Source organism: Erpetoichthys calabaricus, chromosome 17, assembly GCF_900747795.2.
Source record: "Erpetoichthys calabaricus chromosome 17, fErpCal1.3, whole genome shotgun sequence".
NCBI lineage: Eukaryota > Metazoa > Chordata > Cladistia > Polypteriformes > Polypteridae > Erpetoichthys > Erpetoichthys calabaricus.
Window position 1 is genome coordinate 14,297,352 of NC_041410.2, and position 14,627 is coordinate 14,311,978.

Below are 14,627 nucleotides of genomic sequence, written 5' to 3' on the forward strand. Positions count from 1 at the left end.
GATAATTCATGGCTAGGATGGCTTTGGTTTCAGAATTAAGATGCAAACCTGTTTTGCATTCCCTTTCTCTTCAGAGCTAATTCTGATGTGCATAAAAAATCTATAAATGTGTTAAAAAGAAACCAGAGCCTCTGCCGGCAGCATCCTGAATAAGTCAGAAACCATCGTGGGTAGAGCACTCGTTATCATTCACACAGGGCCAATTTATTACCACAAATCAACTTAGCCTAATATGTATTCATCCAAACATTATAATCATTTTTACATAGAATTTAGTCTCTTCCTTCTTTAAAATAAATAAGGTTAGAAAATGAATTAATTCATTAATTTTTGAGTGAATTATCTCTTTGCTGAGCTCATCACTTAATTAGTAATGGTGCTGGTTTAAATTTTTGCTTTCCTCTTAATTCCACAGAGTACAAACAGTACATATGTCAGACGACATGAAACACTAAAACATTCATATTTGGTTCCTAATTAACTGTCTAAATACCCAAGGCCAAAATGTCATCCTTTGCAGTGGTGTAACTGGATATTTTCATTTAATTTTTCAATATGAAAATTCATCAAGGTGAAACCCTTCTGTCAAGACACAGTTGACAGAAGGGCACTGCCAGTATTGTAATTGGTTTTTCCATCACTCACACTGCAAACTTGTGCCACCTTATCCTATTATTTGTGAGAGCTGATAGGCAATATGGCACATTCTCACATATGCCTTCGGGTGGCAGCAAATTGACGTTACAGACAAAGACAACTTAAAATAGGGTGTTTTAAACCTTTAGTGATTTGGTTTAATTTTTGTTTCTGTGGCACTCATAGACATAACAACAGCAGCTGGACCACATGGAGATGGATGGATCCCTCACAAGGTTAAGTAAGCAAGCAAGTAAAACAAGTACTCGTAAAGCTGATTTATGCCTTTCTTTTTATATTTTACAGGGGGAGAAACCCTGGATGAATGTGGTCTACGTTACCTTCTGGCTATGCGCTTACACAGCTGTTTGCTGACATCGTTGCCACCAGTGTACAGAATGTCATTATTACATCAAGGTAATGATTGAAACATTGTTACCTTGGCACAGTTTTTTTGTAATATATTATTTACCTTATTAATTACTGAATATTTTTTTCATTGTCTATTTATGTTCAGTGAGCATAGTCAATTATTTTTGTTAATTTTTACTTTTTTCCTGTATATTCAATTACTAGCATAATTGAACATTTTTTAAATATTTGGAATTAATTTTTGGTATTTATACAAGCCTACAATTGTTCAAACATGTTAGATCCCAAAAGAATTAATCATTTGCCACAACTATCATCTATATATATAAAATCCCTATGTGCATCCAGGTGTCCGCGTGTGGGTGTCTTCTGGTGAAGTGCGCATGCGCGGGGCACGGTGCTATGCGCGATATTACTGTCAGAGAAAGTTAGAGGCGTTTTACGGAAATACAAACCAGTATTACTGCGAGAGGAAATTACACAATACAGTGACGCATATTACAGCCACATACAAGCCAGTATTACTGTCAGAGGAGATTAAAGGCATATTACCGACGCGCACGCCTGTATTACCGCCAGAGAAAATTAAAGGTATATTACGGACGTATATTATGGACGTACAAGCCAGCGGACGTGCAAGACGGTATCCTTCAATAAGGGCGCGCACAAAAAGGCGAGCCTCAAAAGGACGACCTCAATTGGGCGCAGCGAATAAAGGTGCGTGTAAATAAAGATCTGCACCTTTGTTGCTCTTCACATATTCCAGAGCCATTTGAACTAAATTATCTACGCGCCCTTATTGAATAGAGCCGTACAAGACAGTATTACCGTCACAGAAAATTAAAGACACACAATACACGGCGGCAGCCCACGAAGAACGGTCAGCTCAGCAAGTAAACATCAACAAAAGAAAGGCTGAAAGAAAGAAAAATACGACCAACAAAAAGAATGAGGTCAAAGTCCCTTGCCATTTAATATAGACTGTTCCTACTAATATTCTAGTGCCCGTTATTGTAATGGGCTAAATGACTAGTACATGTATAAATGACTTATTGATTTTTGTTCAAGCCAGTTAGCAATTCCACCACTACTACTACTGCCACTACTAATTAAACTGTTACTTTTAACTGTATTCTTTTTTGAACATAACTCATCTTAATTAGGTAAATAACATCTTATAAATATGAAATAGTGTTTTTTTAAATAAATATACAAGGGGATAAGCAATTTAAAGTTATATGTTGGTGTTTTAATTTTGCAGAGTTTTGGAATCAAACATAGGCATGAAATACTTTGTTTTATTATTGTTATTCTTCTTCATATTATTATTCTTATTATTATATTTGCAGGTCTGTCTACTTGCCATTTTGCTTGGGCTTTTCATTCTGAAGCTGAAGAAGAAATGTTGAATATGATTCCAGCAGTGCAGAGAGGTGACCCTCAGTGGTCAGAATTAAGAGCCATGGGTATAGGCTGGTGGGTCAGAAATATTAATACACTTCGAAGGACAATTGAAAAGGTATTTTTTATTTAAAAGTAGTGATTGACCATTTACACAAATTCACCAAATACTCCTTAACTATAATTTATACAGAGACAATTAAAATGATAATAAATTCTTTTTTATTTTCTAATCCCATCGTAAATGTAATTTTCTTTTATCTCGTATCAGCTGGTCAAATAGTACATCAACAGAAGTCAGAGATGTTTTGAATCTTAGCAGATTGGCTCCACACATGTATTTGAGACACCATCCGTTTTTCACTGTCTGCCTTTGTGAACTGTTAATGTTTGAGATAATTCAAAATGCACCATCTTCTGTATTTTATATATATATATATATATATATATATATATATATATATATATATATATATACACACACACAGTGGAACCTCAGTTTGCGAGCATAATTCATTCTGGAAACGTGCTCGTAGTCCAAAGCACTCGTATATCAAAGTGAATTTTCCCATAAGAAATAATGGAAACTCAGATGATTTGTTCCACAACTCAAAACTATTCATATAAAAATGATTAATACAAAATATAAAGTAAAAATACATAAAACAAATTAACCTGCACTTTACCTTTGAAAAGAATCATGGCTGGTGTGAGTGAGTTTCTAAACTCTTGTGGGATTGCACCCAACGGGACAACATGCGGAAGAGCGTCCTAAAGCAATCGCAGTCTCCCAACGCTGTAGCAGTTTGCCGTAAAAGCGAATCCGAAAAGATCGCAGACATGCTATAAGCACCTGCCATCGATGGGTGATACAAGGAACATTATAAATGCGCAGGGCCCTGCCTGACTGCTGTGTCTGTGTATAGGAGAGCAGCAGGTCCTGCTACAATAAATAACCACGCTGTTGCTGTTTCAAGCTGAATAAAGCTGGTGTTGCTAAAGTACTGAGACTCAGCTTCGTGTTTTAGGGTGCAAGACGGTGACTCGCACGTCACAGCACACACACGCGTGCACGTGCGCACACACACACACGAGCGTGAGCGAGCACACATTCACACACACAGTCACAATGCTAATGCTGCAGTAAACAGTATTTGCTCGTACGGATGTTGACTATATGAGTGAGGCACGCCGACTCAGATGGAGAATAGGAGACGATTGCCCACAATCCCGCAGCGAGAGAGAGAGAAGAACCATCAGCTCAGTTGTGATCAGATGATGCTCAGCAGACAAAGCGTATACGTACTACTCGTACTGTAAGACCTCGCTCGTTTATTAAGTCAAAATTTATTAAAAATTTTTGCTTGTATTGCAAAACACTCATAAACCAAGTTACTCGCAAACCGAGGTTCCACTGTGTGTATATATCTATAATAATAAAAGGCAAAGCCCTCACTGACTGACTGACTCATCACTAATTCTCCAACTTCCCGTGTAGGTGGAAGGCTGAAATTTGGCAGGCTCATTCCTTACAGCTTACTTACAAAAGTTAGGCAGGTTTCATTTCGAAATTCAAAGCATAATGGTCATAACTGGAACATATTTTTTGTCCATACACTGTAATGGAGGAGGCGGAGTCACGTATCGCGTCATCACGCCTCCTACGTAATCACGTGAACTAAAAACGAGGAAGAGATTTACAGCACGAGTCACACGCGGGAACGAAGGTAAATGACGTTAATTTTTGACTGTCTTTTAATACTGTGTAAGCATACATATTAACACATGTGCAATTAAACGTGTGCATTTACGGGGTGATTTCTCAGGCTTAAAAGCTCACCTTTTATCAAACGCGGGAACAAAGGTAACTGACGTTGTTCACTGTCTTTTAATACTGTGTAACCATACATATTAACACATGTGCAATTAAACGTGTGCATTTACGGGGTGATTTCTCAGGCTTAAAAGCTCGCCTTTTACTAAAAAGGTAAATGCAAAACTATTTTCAATCAGTTTATTGAAACGCTCCCGTTAAGGATTGCAATAACATATTCGCGAGATAAAAGAACGAAGTAGGGGGAAATGGAGGAAGAGCCGGAAACAGCGAAGAGCAAAAAATTAATTAAACAATTGAGAACGGAGCGAGTGAAGCATACAAGCATGTTCATAAGGGAAACAAAGCACGGTGTAAAACGTAAGTTTAAATTAAGTTTATAGAAACGCTCCCGCTGCGGATTGCAATAACATATTCGCGAGATAAAAGTTTAATGAGAAGACACGAGGTATAAACGAACCACACGCCGTGGCGCAACGTTAGGGGCAACAGTTTCAACCATTCTATGATCTGCTTCTCGCAACTGAAAGACGGCACATGGCGGATGTTAGCCGACTTGCTGACCGCAACGTTAGGGGCTTCAACTATGGCGCTGACGCCACATCTCAGTGCCAACACTTTGCAGACTCTACTTAAAAGACACGCCCTCCTCACTGGACAGTTAAAAAGACCAATCAAACTAACGATGACATCAAGTATTACCCAATCAAAAGTAGGAAAGGAGGCATCTTCATAAAATGCGTGTGGGATGATTTGCATGACACGCTGCTTTAAAAAAAAAAAAATGATAAAAAAAATACGGGATAAATCCCGTCCAGTATTGATTCAAAATGGGACGCGCAATTTCATTCTCAAACGCGGCACGATTCCGTATTTTAAAGGACGGGTGGCAACCCTACAGTGCCAGGTAACCACCCATACAATCAGATTGTGATTCAGACTAGGAATGCAATGAATGTAATTACCCCGATCTACATACAAGGCGAAAGTCTTGCAACATCCAAAGATGATGGTTTGGGATAATTAGTACTTATTAAGTACACCATGGCACATAAAAGAGCTTATGAAGCCTTGAACCGAAAAAAGCAAGATCTCAGAGATCGTAAAAAAAAAAAAGGAGGTAATGTCGTTTTACTCGCTGTACATTTTAGTCAAACATTACCAGTTATTCCACGAGGGAGACCAGCAGATGAACTCAACGCGTGTTTAAAATCCATGCTTCTCCCACGCTCGGTTATATGTCGCGTGTTCTCGGGTAGGTACACCAAAAAATGTATACATTTAAGCATGTAATGGGCAAACAAAAAATGAGGTATACCCGAAGGCACTGCAGTAGTACTCAATGTAACTTTACTTCTTAAATGTTAATGTTTTACTGTTTAATAATTTATACGCTTCTTATATATTGTTCAAATTCTTTTATCAAAATACCAGTGACAGCGCAATGCACAATAACATGGAGTGAATACACCATACGCATCTGCCCACGGCTGCCCTGGTGTGCGCAGATAGGAGTTGATTCTAAAATAAAATAAACATAAAAAGAGTAATACAATCATCACCCATAAAGCGGATAGCAGACGTGACGTATTATATGTGTACCACATTTCAAGTCAATAGGTGAAACGGTTTGCAAGCTACAGGTGATTTAAAATCCTGGACAAACCAACGAAAAGCCACGGTAGCAAATTATAGAAGAAGATTTTACTGTTTAATAATTTATATTTATATGAAATGTGCTTCTTATATATTACTTCATATTCTCATATGATAATGATGTTAATGTTGTTTATATTGATTTCTATGTTATTGTAAGTGCATCTATGTGTGTATATGTATGTATGTATGTATGTATGTGTGTATATATATATATATATATATATATATATATATATATATATATATATATATATATATATAAAAAATATATGTGTATATGTATATATAATATATCTGTATATGTGTGTATATGTATATATATATGACAGCAACACTCATAACAATGACAACACAATTACATTGACAATCATGTTACGTTATTTTTAAAATGTTTCCTTTACTTTTTCATAACCTCTTTAACACACTACTTCTCCGCTGCGAAGCGCGGGTATTTTGCTAGTATATATATATATATATACACACACAGTATATATATATATATATATATGTGTGTGTGTATATATATATATATATATATATATATATATATATATATATATATATATATATATATAAAATATACTGTAGTTCCAGAGTGTATTATAGCAGATGTTTGTGACTATGTGACATGCTGTCAGCCTAAGATTGATGTTCTTCAATGCTTTAGAGTTTCCATGAAGGATGTGCTTAAGCTAGAAAACCAGAATTGATTACAGTCACGTACCATGAAGCCGTGAATTTCTCTTTTGAGTTGCTGTGTTTCTCAGCACTTGATTTTTTTTCCTTTTCAAAAACTGCATTAATGACAGAGTATTATGATGTCATAGTTAGCAGTGACCACCTTCAGATGACAAAAATAATTGTTTAATTTAAGTAGTACCTTAAATTATTTTTGTTTGTTTGCCTTTATCATTATTGTGAATCAAACATTCTTACATGTGTATTACTTGAATAGTTAATAAATTTGGTAGTCAAAGAAAACTAAACTGATTATACAGTGATGGTACAATTATAGGCTGCAATAATTGTTATGTGCAGTGATCACAGAATTGTTAATGCCAATATTGAGGGTATATGGTGTGTATTCTCTTTATCTGGTGATTTTCTATTACTGTATACCCACTTTAAGCACCAGATAAGATTCTTCATTGGAGTATAAAATAATCAGAAACGGTTTAACCATGTTTGGCTTTTCTCTATTTGTAGTTTGCTAAACACGAATTAAACAATTAAAAATGTTTTTTTAAAGGTAGCAAAAGCAGCATTTCAAAGAAATAACGACCCACTAGATTCAGCACTCTTTTACCTTGCTATGAAGAAGAAAGCTGTTCTTTGGGGATTGTTCAGGTACAAGAAAAATCTATTTAATAATTTGGCTAAAAGATCTGTGTTTGTAATTTAAATATTTATTAGGAAAAAGGATCATTTCTACCTAATAGCTAATGATAAATTTAAGCAGATGATCTTCTCGTAGGCGGAGTGGTGGCTCTGAGGCTAGGGATCTGCACTGGCAATCGAAGGTTGCCGGTTCGAATCCCGTCAATGCCAAAGGGAACTCTGCTCCGCTGGGCCCTTGAGCAAGGCCCTTAACCTGCAATTGCTGAGCGCTTTGAGTTGTGAGAAAAGCGCTATATAAATGCAAAAAATTATTATTATTATTATTATTCTCAATGTATTTGGCTGGAAAAACAAGTAATGATTTAGCACATTTATAAGAGCATAATATTCAGTTTTGTACAATATTTTACCAGTATCCCTTTCCACATCAGCAGGAGTGTTAAGGTTTAGGGACATTGATGTAAAATGTCTTAAATTACTTTAGGAGAATAAAGTTGTAGCAATAAAACTGGAATAAATAATTTGAAATATTTGAGGAGGAAAGATAAAGGACGTTTAGAGTAATATTCTGTGATTTGCATCTTACTCTACATGCAGATGTTCAGTCAGGTATCTGTGATGAAATTGGCTGTAGCTCCATACTCTACATACTGTTATAATATACATAATAAGTATGCATTTATGTGTATATGATGTTTGATTTAGTGGAAATGAACAGAAGAGATTTCTTAAATTATATTTTGTATCTTGATGTAAATAGTGTAGCCTAGTGACTGTAGCCTTTCCTGTTAAGCTGAAAGACTGTCAGTTCAGTTGTTAATCACTTGTTTATCCTGAGCAACATCATTTGTAAATTTCTACGTAATTGTATCATGACTCTTCGTGGTAAGCCTCTTGGCACGGTGACACACTATAATGCTTATATGAAAGAAAAGGTTGGCTGGCATTTTGCATGTAAACCTAACATTGTAGGCACATTTAACAAATCTCTCTTCTTGAACAGATCCCAGCATGATGAGAAAATGACTCAGTTCTTCAGTCATAACTTCAGCGAAGACAGATGGCGCAAAGCAGCCTTGAAAAATGCCTTTTCTTTACTAGGAAAACAACGCTTTGAGCAGTCTGCAGCTTTCTTTTTACTTGCTGGCTCACTGAAAGATGCCATTGAGGTATGATCATTTTTTTTTAAAGAAATTTGAAAGTTTACTTTGGAAAATAGTTGATTATAATATTTCCTGTTAGAAATTACAGTGACAAGTTATATATCAGTTAAGTACTTTTGGACAGTGTTTACTGCAAAAAATGTGCAACACTGAATTAAAAGTTCACTAGATTCTTCTTTTATTCCTGCCCACTATAAATCATTATATGATTTAAAACATAAACAAGGGCGGCACGGTGGCCGCTGCCTTGCAGTAAGGAGACCTGGGTTCACTTCCCAGGTCCTCCCTGCGTGTAGTTTGCATGTTCTCCCCGTGTCTGCGTGGGTTTCCTCCGGGTACTCCGGTTTCCTCCCATGGTCCAAAGACATGCAGGTTTTTTTTTTTCGTTCTTTATTTCACCTCATACAATTTCTTGTATTAAGAATTTGTTAGTTTTCGCATACCCCTTGGGGTCAGAGCGCAGGGTCAGCCATTGTACAGCGTCCCTGGAGCAATTACAGGTTAAGGGTGTTGCTCAATGGCCCAGAAGAGTAGGATCTCTTTTGGCAGTAATGGGGATTCGAACCGGCAACCTTCTGGATACTAGCGCTGATCCTTAGCCTCTGAGCCACCACTCCACCCTGGTTAGGTGCATTGGTGATCCTAAATTGTCCCGTGTGTGTGTGCGCGGCCTGCAGTGGGCTGGCGCCCTGCCCGGGGCTTGTTTCCTGCCTTGTGCCCTGTGTTGGCTGGGATTGGCTCCAGCAGACCCCCGTGACCCTGTAGTTCGGATATAGCGGGTTGGAAAATGGATGGATGGGAAACATAAACAAGTGAAACTGAAAGAAAAACAAGCATGTTTATTGAAGTTGAAAGGTATATTGTAATAAATTAAAATACACACAATATGTGACAAATTTTTTTGTAAAAAAACAAGTGATGAACAACCACATAAAACATAACACATTTTTTTTTAAATTAGGTTAACTCTTAATAAATCTGTTCAGTTTGCATTTATTAATGACAAAAACCAAGAGTTTATTGATGAAATTATGGAAATTGATTCACAAAGAAAAGTCACGGTTCTGTTACACTTAATTGTTTGATGTGGATAACAGCTATCCTGGGGAACTAAACTTGCAAAAATTGAATTTCAAGATTTTATATGTTGCTATTTGAAAACCTTTAAATAGTTAAATAATTTTTTGCATTAGGCCTTTTGAATTTGTCTTTGTATTTGTGAAAGTTTTTATAGAAACACAGCATTTTTAGTACTTGACTGCAGTATTAGTCAGTATAAACTATATTAGTTAGCAGTGAGTCTGCCTAGCAGGTACTAAAGTACTCCCTTTGTGTTACTACTGGCTTTACAGTTACTAATTGTTCATTGTAAGGTCATTTTATGCATTACGTGCTACATTAGGTCATTTTATTAGAATATAAGCAGTGTGGCTAAGACATTAAAATATAAACCACAAGGTTGCAGGTTTAAACTGAGGCATTTTATGACTAACTAGGAGACTAGTTAGCCTCTTAATGGTCACATTGTTTAAACTTTTTACCAACTGTACTGTACTTATAAAGTGACTTGAGGTAATAGCGGTGTATGGCCCTTAAAACCATTTAACCTGCTGAGTCAGAATACAAATAAGTATATACTTTCCTGATAAGGGGGCTCACTATAGAAACATTACTGTATAAAATAGTTTTGTTTTTTCCCTTCATGTTGACCTATTACAGATGTTTTGATATACTGAAGTAAAGTTTATAAGCATGGCTTGTTACATGCGTATGAGATTTGCCTAATTTTGTTTTGTTTTTTTTTAAATCGTTCCTAGGTTTGTCTTGAGAAAATGGAAGATATTCAGTTGGCTATGGTGGTTGCACGTCTTTATGAATCAGAATATGATATTTCATCTACTTACACGGGGATTCTTTACGAAAAGGTTCTGGGTTGTAAGAAAGATGGCACAGGCTTCATCTGCTGTAAGTTACACCCAGATCCTTTTCTACGCAGTATTTCCTACTGGATAATGAAAGAGTATACCAGGGCATTAGATACGCTGTTAGAGCAGATACCCAAGGAAGACGATGAAAATCCAGGTAAGTTTGATATTCCTGTCTTTATATATTTATGATTTAACTGTATTTTTATATTTTGTATGCCAATCAGATTCTTGAAATGATTATCACCTCATACAAGGTAAAAACAAAGTTTGTCTCTCTGTATACAGTATTAACCTCTGAGAATGTAATAAAAAAAATATCCAAAATAATAGAAAGCTACTTGTAAAGATTAGATTTCAGAATGGCACATCCAGCAGAGGTCAAACTTCAGAATGCTTATACAGTGCTAGTTTAATTGGAGCCAAGCATTCATCTTCCACTTAACATTTTAGAATTTGATATACTGTAGGTGTACTGTTGTGCTTTTTAACACCTTTTGATTAATAGTTTTTTTTCCCCCCATAGTCAAGAAGCATATGTTTTATTAACACTTTTTTTTTTTAAATTGGCACATAATATTGGTTTAATTTATACATGTCCATGTGTTAGTCTATATGTTTGCATAACCAGTCATTCAATTTCAATAAGTTAACACATTGGATAAGCAGGGTGTTGTACCGTGTTCACCATTATGGATGTAGTGAGAAGTCAAGCAAAATGACACCTTTTATTGCCTAACTAAAAATATTACAATATGCAAGCTTTCAAGGCAATTTAGTTCCCTTCTTCAGACAAGATGTAATGATTTGCCGGAGTTGCCCTGAAAGCTTGTATATTGTAATGTTGTTTAGTTAGCCAATAAAAGGTGTCATTTTGCTTGACTTATCACCACATTGGATAAGGAAAGGCTATAATTTTTTGTGCATATTAATAATCAGATCAATAAAATCATCAAAATGTTATACTAGTAAAAGAGCTCCTTCTAGTGCTATTTTAGAGAATCCTGTCAAAATCAAGAACAAGCTAATCAAAAACTGTAAAACACGGCACCTTTATGATAGCCGGACACCAGCTTCCCATTTTTCTCCCTCTTCTCATCAGCTGCTAGCTCGCCATTGGTGCAAGTAAAACATATAAAAAATGCAGTTCTTGGAGTCATTCTAGAATTTTCACTTTTGTTCTAATGTTTTTAATATGTGAATGTCACTTAACAGTATGCCGGCAGCTTTGGAGACGGTGGTAACTGACCAGAAAGCAGGAGATCAAGCTGGAGGTGGTAGAGTTAAAGATGTTAAGATTTGCATTGGGTGTGATGAGGATGTACAGGATTAGAAATGAGGACATTAGAGGGTCAGCTCAAGTTGGACGGTTGGAAGACAAAGTCAGAGAGGCGAGATTGCGTTAGTTTGGACATGTGCAGAGGAGAGATGCTGGGTATATTGGGAGAAGGATGCTAAGGATAGAGCTGCCAGGAAAGAGGAGAAGAGGAAGGCCTAAGAGAAGGTTTATGGATGTGATGAGAGAGGACATGCAGGTGATGGGGGTAACAGAACAAGATGTAGAGGACAGAAAGATATGGAAGAAGATGATCTGCTGTGGTAACTCTTAACAGGAGTAGCCGAAAGAAATAGAAGATATGTTTTGCAGTGTGACAACAGTTTTTATAGTTAGTCCTTCAACAATATAAAGCAAAAAAGGTATTGGATGTATAGAGATGTGAACTTATGATGATGAATCATTGTTTAAGTACACAGTATTAACCATTTTTGTATACTTTTTTTCTAGATATAATCGTGAAAGCTTGCAACCCAGTTGTCTTCAGTTTTTATAACTTTTTGCGAACCCATCCCTTGTTGATCCGAAGGCATTTTGCTCCACCGGATGGCACACTGGCCACCTTAGGTCTTACAGCTGAAAAAAGCACCACTGTCAAAATAAATCTTATAGAAAGAAAGTTATTTTTTACTACAGCAAATGCTCACTTTAAGGTTGGCTGCCCTGTTTTAGCTTTGGAGGTGCTTTCAAAGATCCCAAAAGTCACAAAAAAGTTAAGTCCTTTGGGCCAAGAGCCGCCTAAGTTGAGCAATGGTGTGGTCTGTCCTCATGAAAATGGTGATAAAGCCAATGATATTAATTGGTCACAATCAAATGCCGTTTCTTCAACATTGGACTGGGGGACAAGTAGTGACCCTGGACCCACTATTGACTGGAGCGAACCTGTGTTTAAATTAAAAGATGACGAGTTACAGCTCGATTGGGGTGATGACAAAGGTGAAGATGAGGATGAGGATGAAGATGGAGGAATAACCATGAAAGAATCTTCGTCTGGTGAAAACATTGTAAAGTCAGAAGATCCTTCAAGCCCAGGAATGGAAAAGTCTCCTGTTCCCCAACAGGAAGAGTCTGATTCAGAGGTCGATGTTATCGCAGAGCAGCTAAAGTTTCGAGCATGCTTGAAAATACTTATGACTGAACTGAGGACTTTAGCTACAGGTTATGAAGTTGATGGTGGTAAGCTTAGATTCCAGCTGTATAACTGGCTTGAGAAGGAAATCTGGGCAATGCATCAGATATGCAACTATAAAGTAGAAAGCAAGGACTCTGGCCCTGAACCTGAAAAATGTAAAGACGATTTATTGCGAGAAGATGTAGGGGTAGATACCACTGATGCAGGATCGTATGAACGTCACCAGTTGGAGCGTCGCAGACTGCAAGCTAAACAGGAGCACGCTGAACGGCGCAAGTGGTGGCTCAGAAAGAACCAAGCTCTTCTGAGAGTGTTTTTGAGTTATTGTAGTTTACATGGTGCACAAGGAGGTGGTGTTGCTTCCGTAAGAATGGAACTCCTCTTCCTGCTGCAGGAGTCACAGCAGGTAAGTTTTACAAAATGTTTTTGTTTTGTAAGCTGTATTTATAAGATGACTGTCTGTTTTATGCTTTACTAAATGTTGCTTTTTTCCTTTACAACAGGAAACAACAGCAAAACAACTGCAGTCTCCTCTTCCTTTGCCAACAACTCTCCCTTTGCTTTCTGCAAGCATAGCTTCTACTAAAACAGTTATAGCCAATCCGGTTTTGCATCTCAGTAATCATATTCATGACATCTTGTATACCGTCATTCAAATGGACTCTCCACCGCAACCTGATACCCAAGATGAAAAGGTAACAGTTAGTGCATCCAAATACTAATTATTTGAAGTGATTAAAGATAGAATATTGCCATAGTAGTTACCATTTTACTAGATTTTAGTTTGAATTAAAAGGTGTAAAGTGTATTTGGTTAATTTACTACACTCATATTTTCAAATCAGATTAATCTAATTTGGCGTGTTGAAGAAACAAAGCTTAGCACAGAGCAGGAAACAAGGACAACCATAGACAGGGAATGAGTCCATCGCAGGGCACACACCCAACTTCACTGTCACTGGCCGATTTATAACTTCCAGTAGATGGATTTTGGGGGGGGTGATGGGGGGGTCATGAGGTCGCCGGAAAGGGGTGTGTGGTGCTCCCGATATCTCAACTAAAGGACAAAGGTTCAAGTCTTTAGAATCCTGCTGCTTCTTGTCTTGCTATGTGGTTGCGAGACATGGACGCTGTCCAGTGACCTGAGATGAAGACTGGACTCCTTCAGTACTGTGTCTCTTCAGAGAATCCTTGGGTACTGCTGGTTTGACTTTGTGTTGCTCATAGAGTCCCAAAGGAGGCACATTACCTGCATAGCGAGAGAGCATCGGTTACGGCACTACAGCCATGTGGCGCGATTCCCCGAGGGTGATCTGGCTAGCTGGACCAGGTCAAGGGAATGTCCACGTAACACCTGGCTGCAGCAGATAGATGGTCATTTCCAGAGGGTGGGACTGGACTGCATGTCTGTCTGGGGGGTTGCCAACCAGCATCCCAAGCTGTTTTGTCATGTACCAGTGCATGCTCCCCAACCTGACCTGACCGGAGTAAACCTGTCTTGTACACCTTTGCAGAACATACAACTTTGAGTCAAATAGTGACCTGATGCAGGATTTAAACTCCATTAAATATAGAGCAATCTACTGTAAATAGGAGAAATGCACTGAAATTTGTAGTTCATGTGTTTGCATATGTTGTGTTACGCCTATTAGTGAGTGTGAATAGGTACATGTGTGTATGTCCTGTCCAAGGTTATTTTTCACTTTTTATCCAGTGTTGCCAGGAAGGTCTCTCGCCCCCAACAAGGGCCCTTTTATGTAATGCTAGGTTTCTACTAAAGATTTGATGATGTCATGAATACTCCCAAGAACATCTGACAGTTTGTAATATAC

General features: G+C 37.4%; 1 protein-coding gene across 4 annotated transcripts in view; it reads left to right on the plus strand.

Annotated features, from left to right (window-relative positions):
- dmxl2 (Dmx-like 2) overlaps window positions 1-14,627 on the plus strand; it is a 140,037-nt gene that overhangs the window by 81,191 nt on the left and 44,219 nt on the right. For all 4 annotated transcript variants that reach the window (XM_028823544.2, XM_028823546.2, XM_028823545.2 and 1 more), the window contains exons 19-25: window positions 943-1,053; window positions 2,358-2,527; window positions 7,152-7,249; window positions 8,244-8,409; window positions 10,221-10,485; window positions 12,115-13,202; window positions 13,300-13,491. In XM_028823544.2, coding sequence (XP_028679377.1) covers window positions 943-1,053; window positions 2,358-2,527; window positions 7,152-7,249; window positions 8,244-8,409; window positions 10,221-10,485; window positions 12,115-13,202; window positions 13,300-13,491 — 2,090 coding nt within the window. The remainder of the gene's footprint in view (window positions 1-942; window positions 1,054-2,357; window positions 2,528-7,151; window positions 7,250-8,243; window positions 8,410-10,220; window positions 10,486-12,114; window positions 13,203-13,299; window positions 13,492-14,627) is intronic.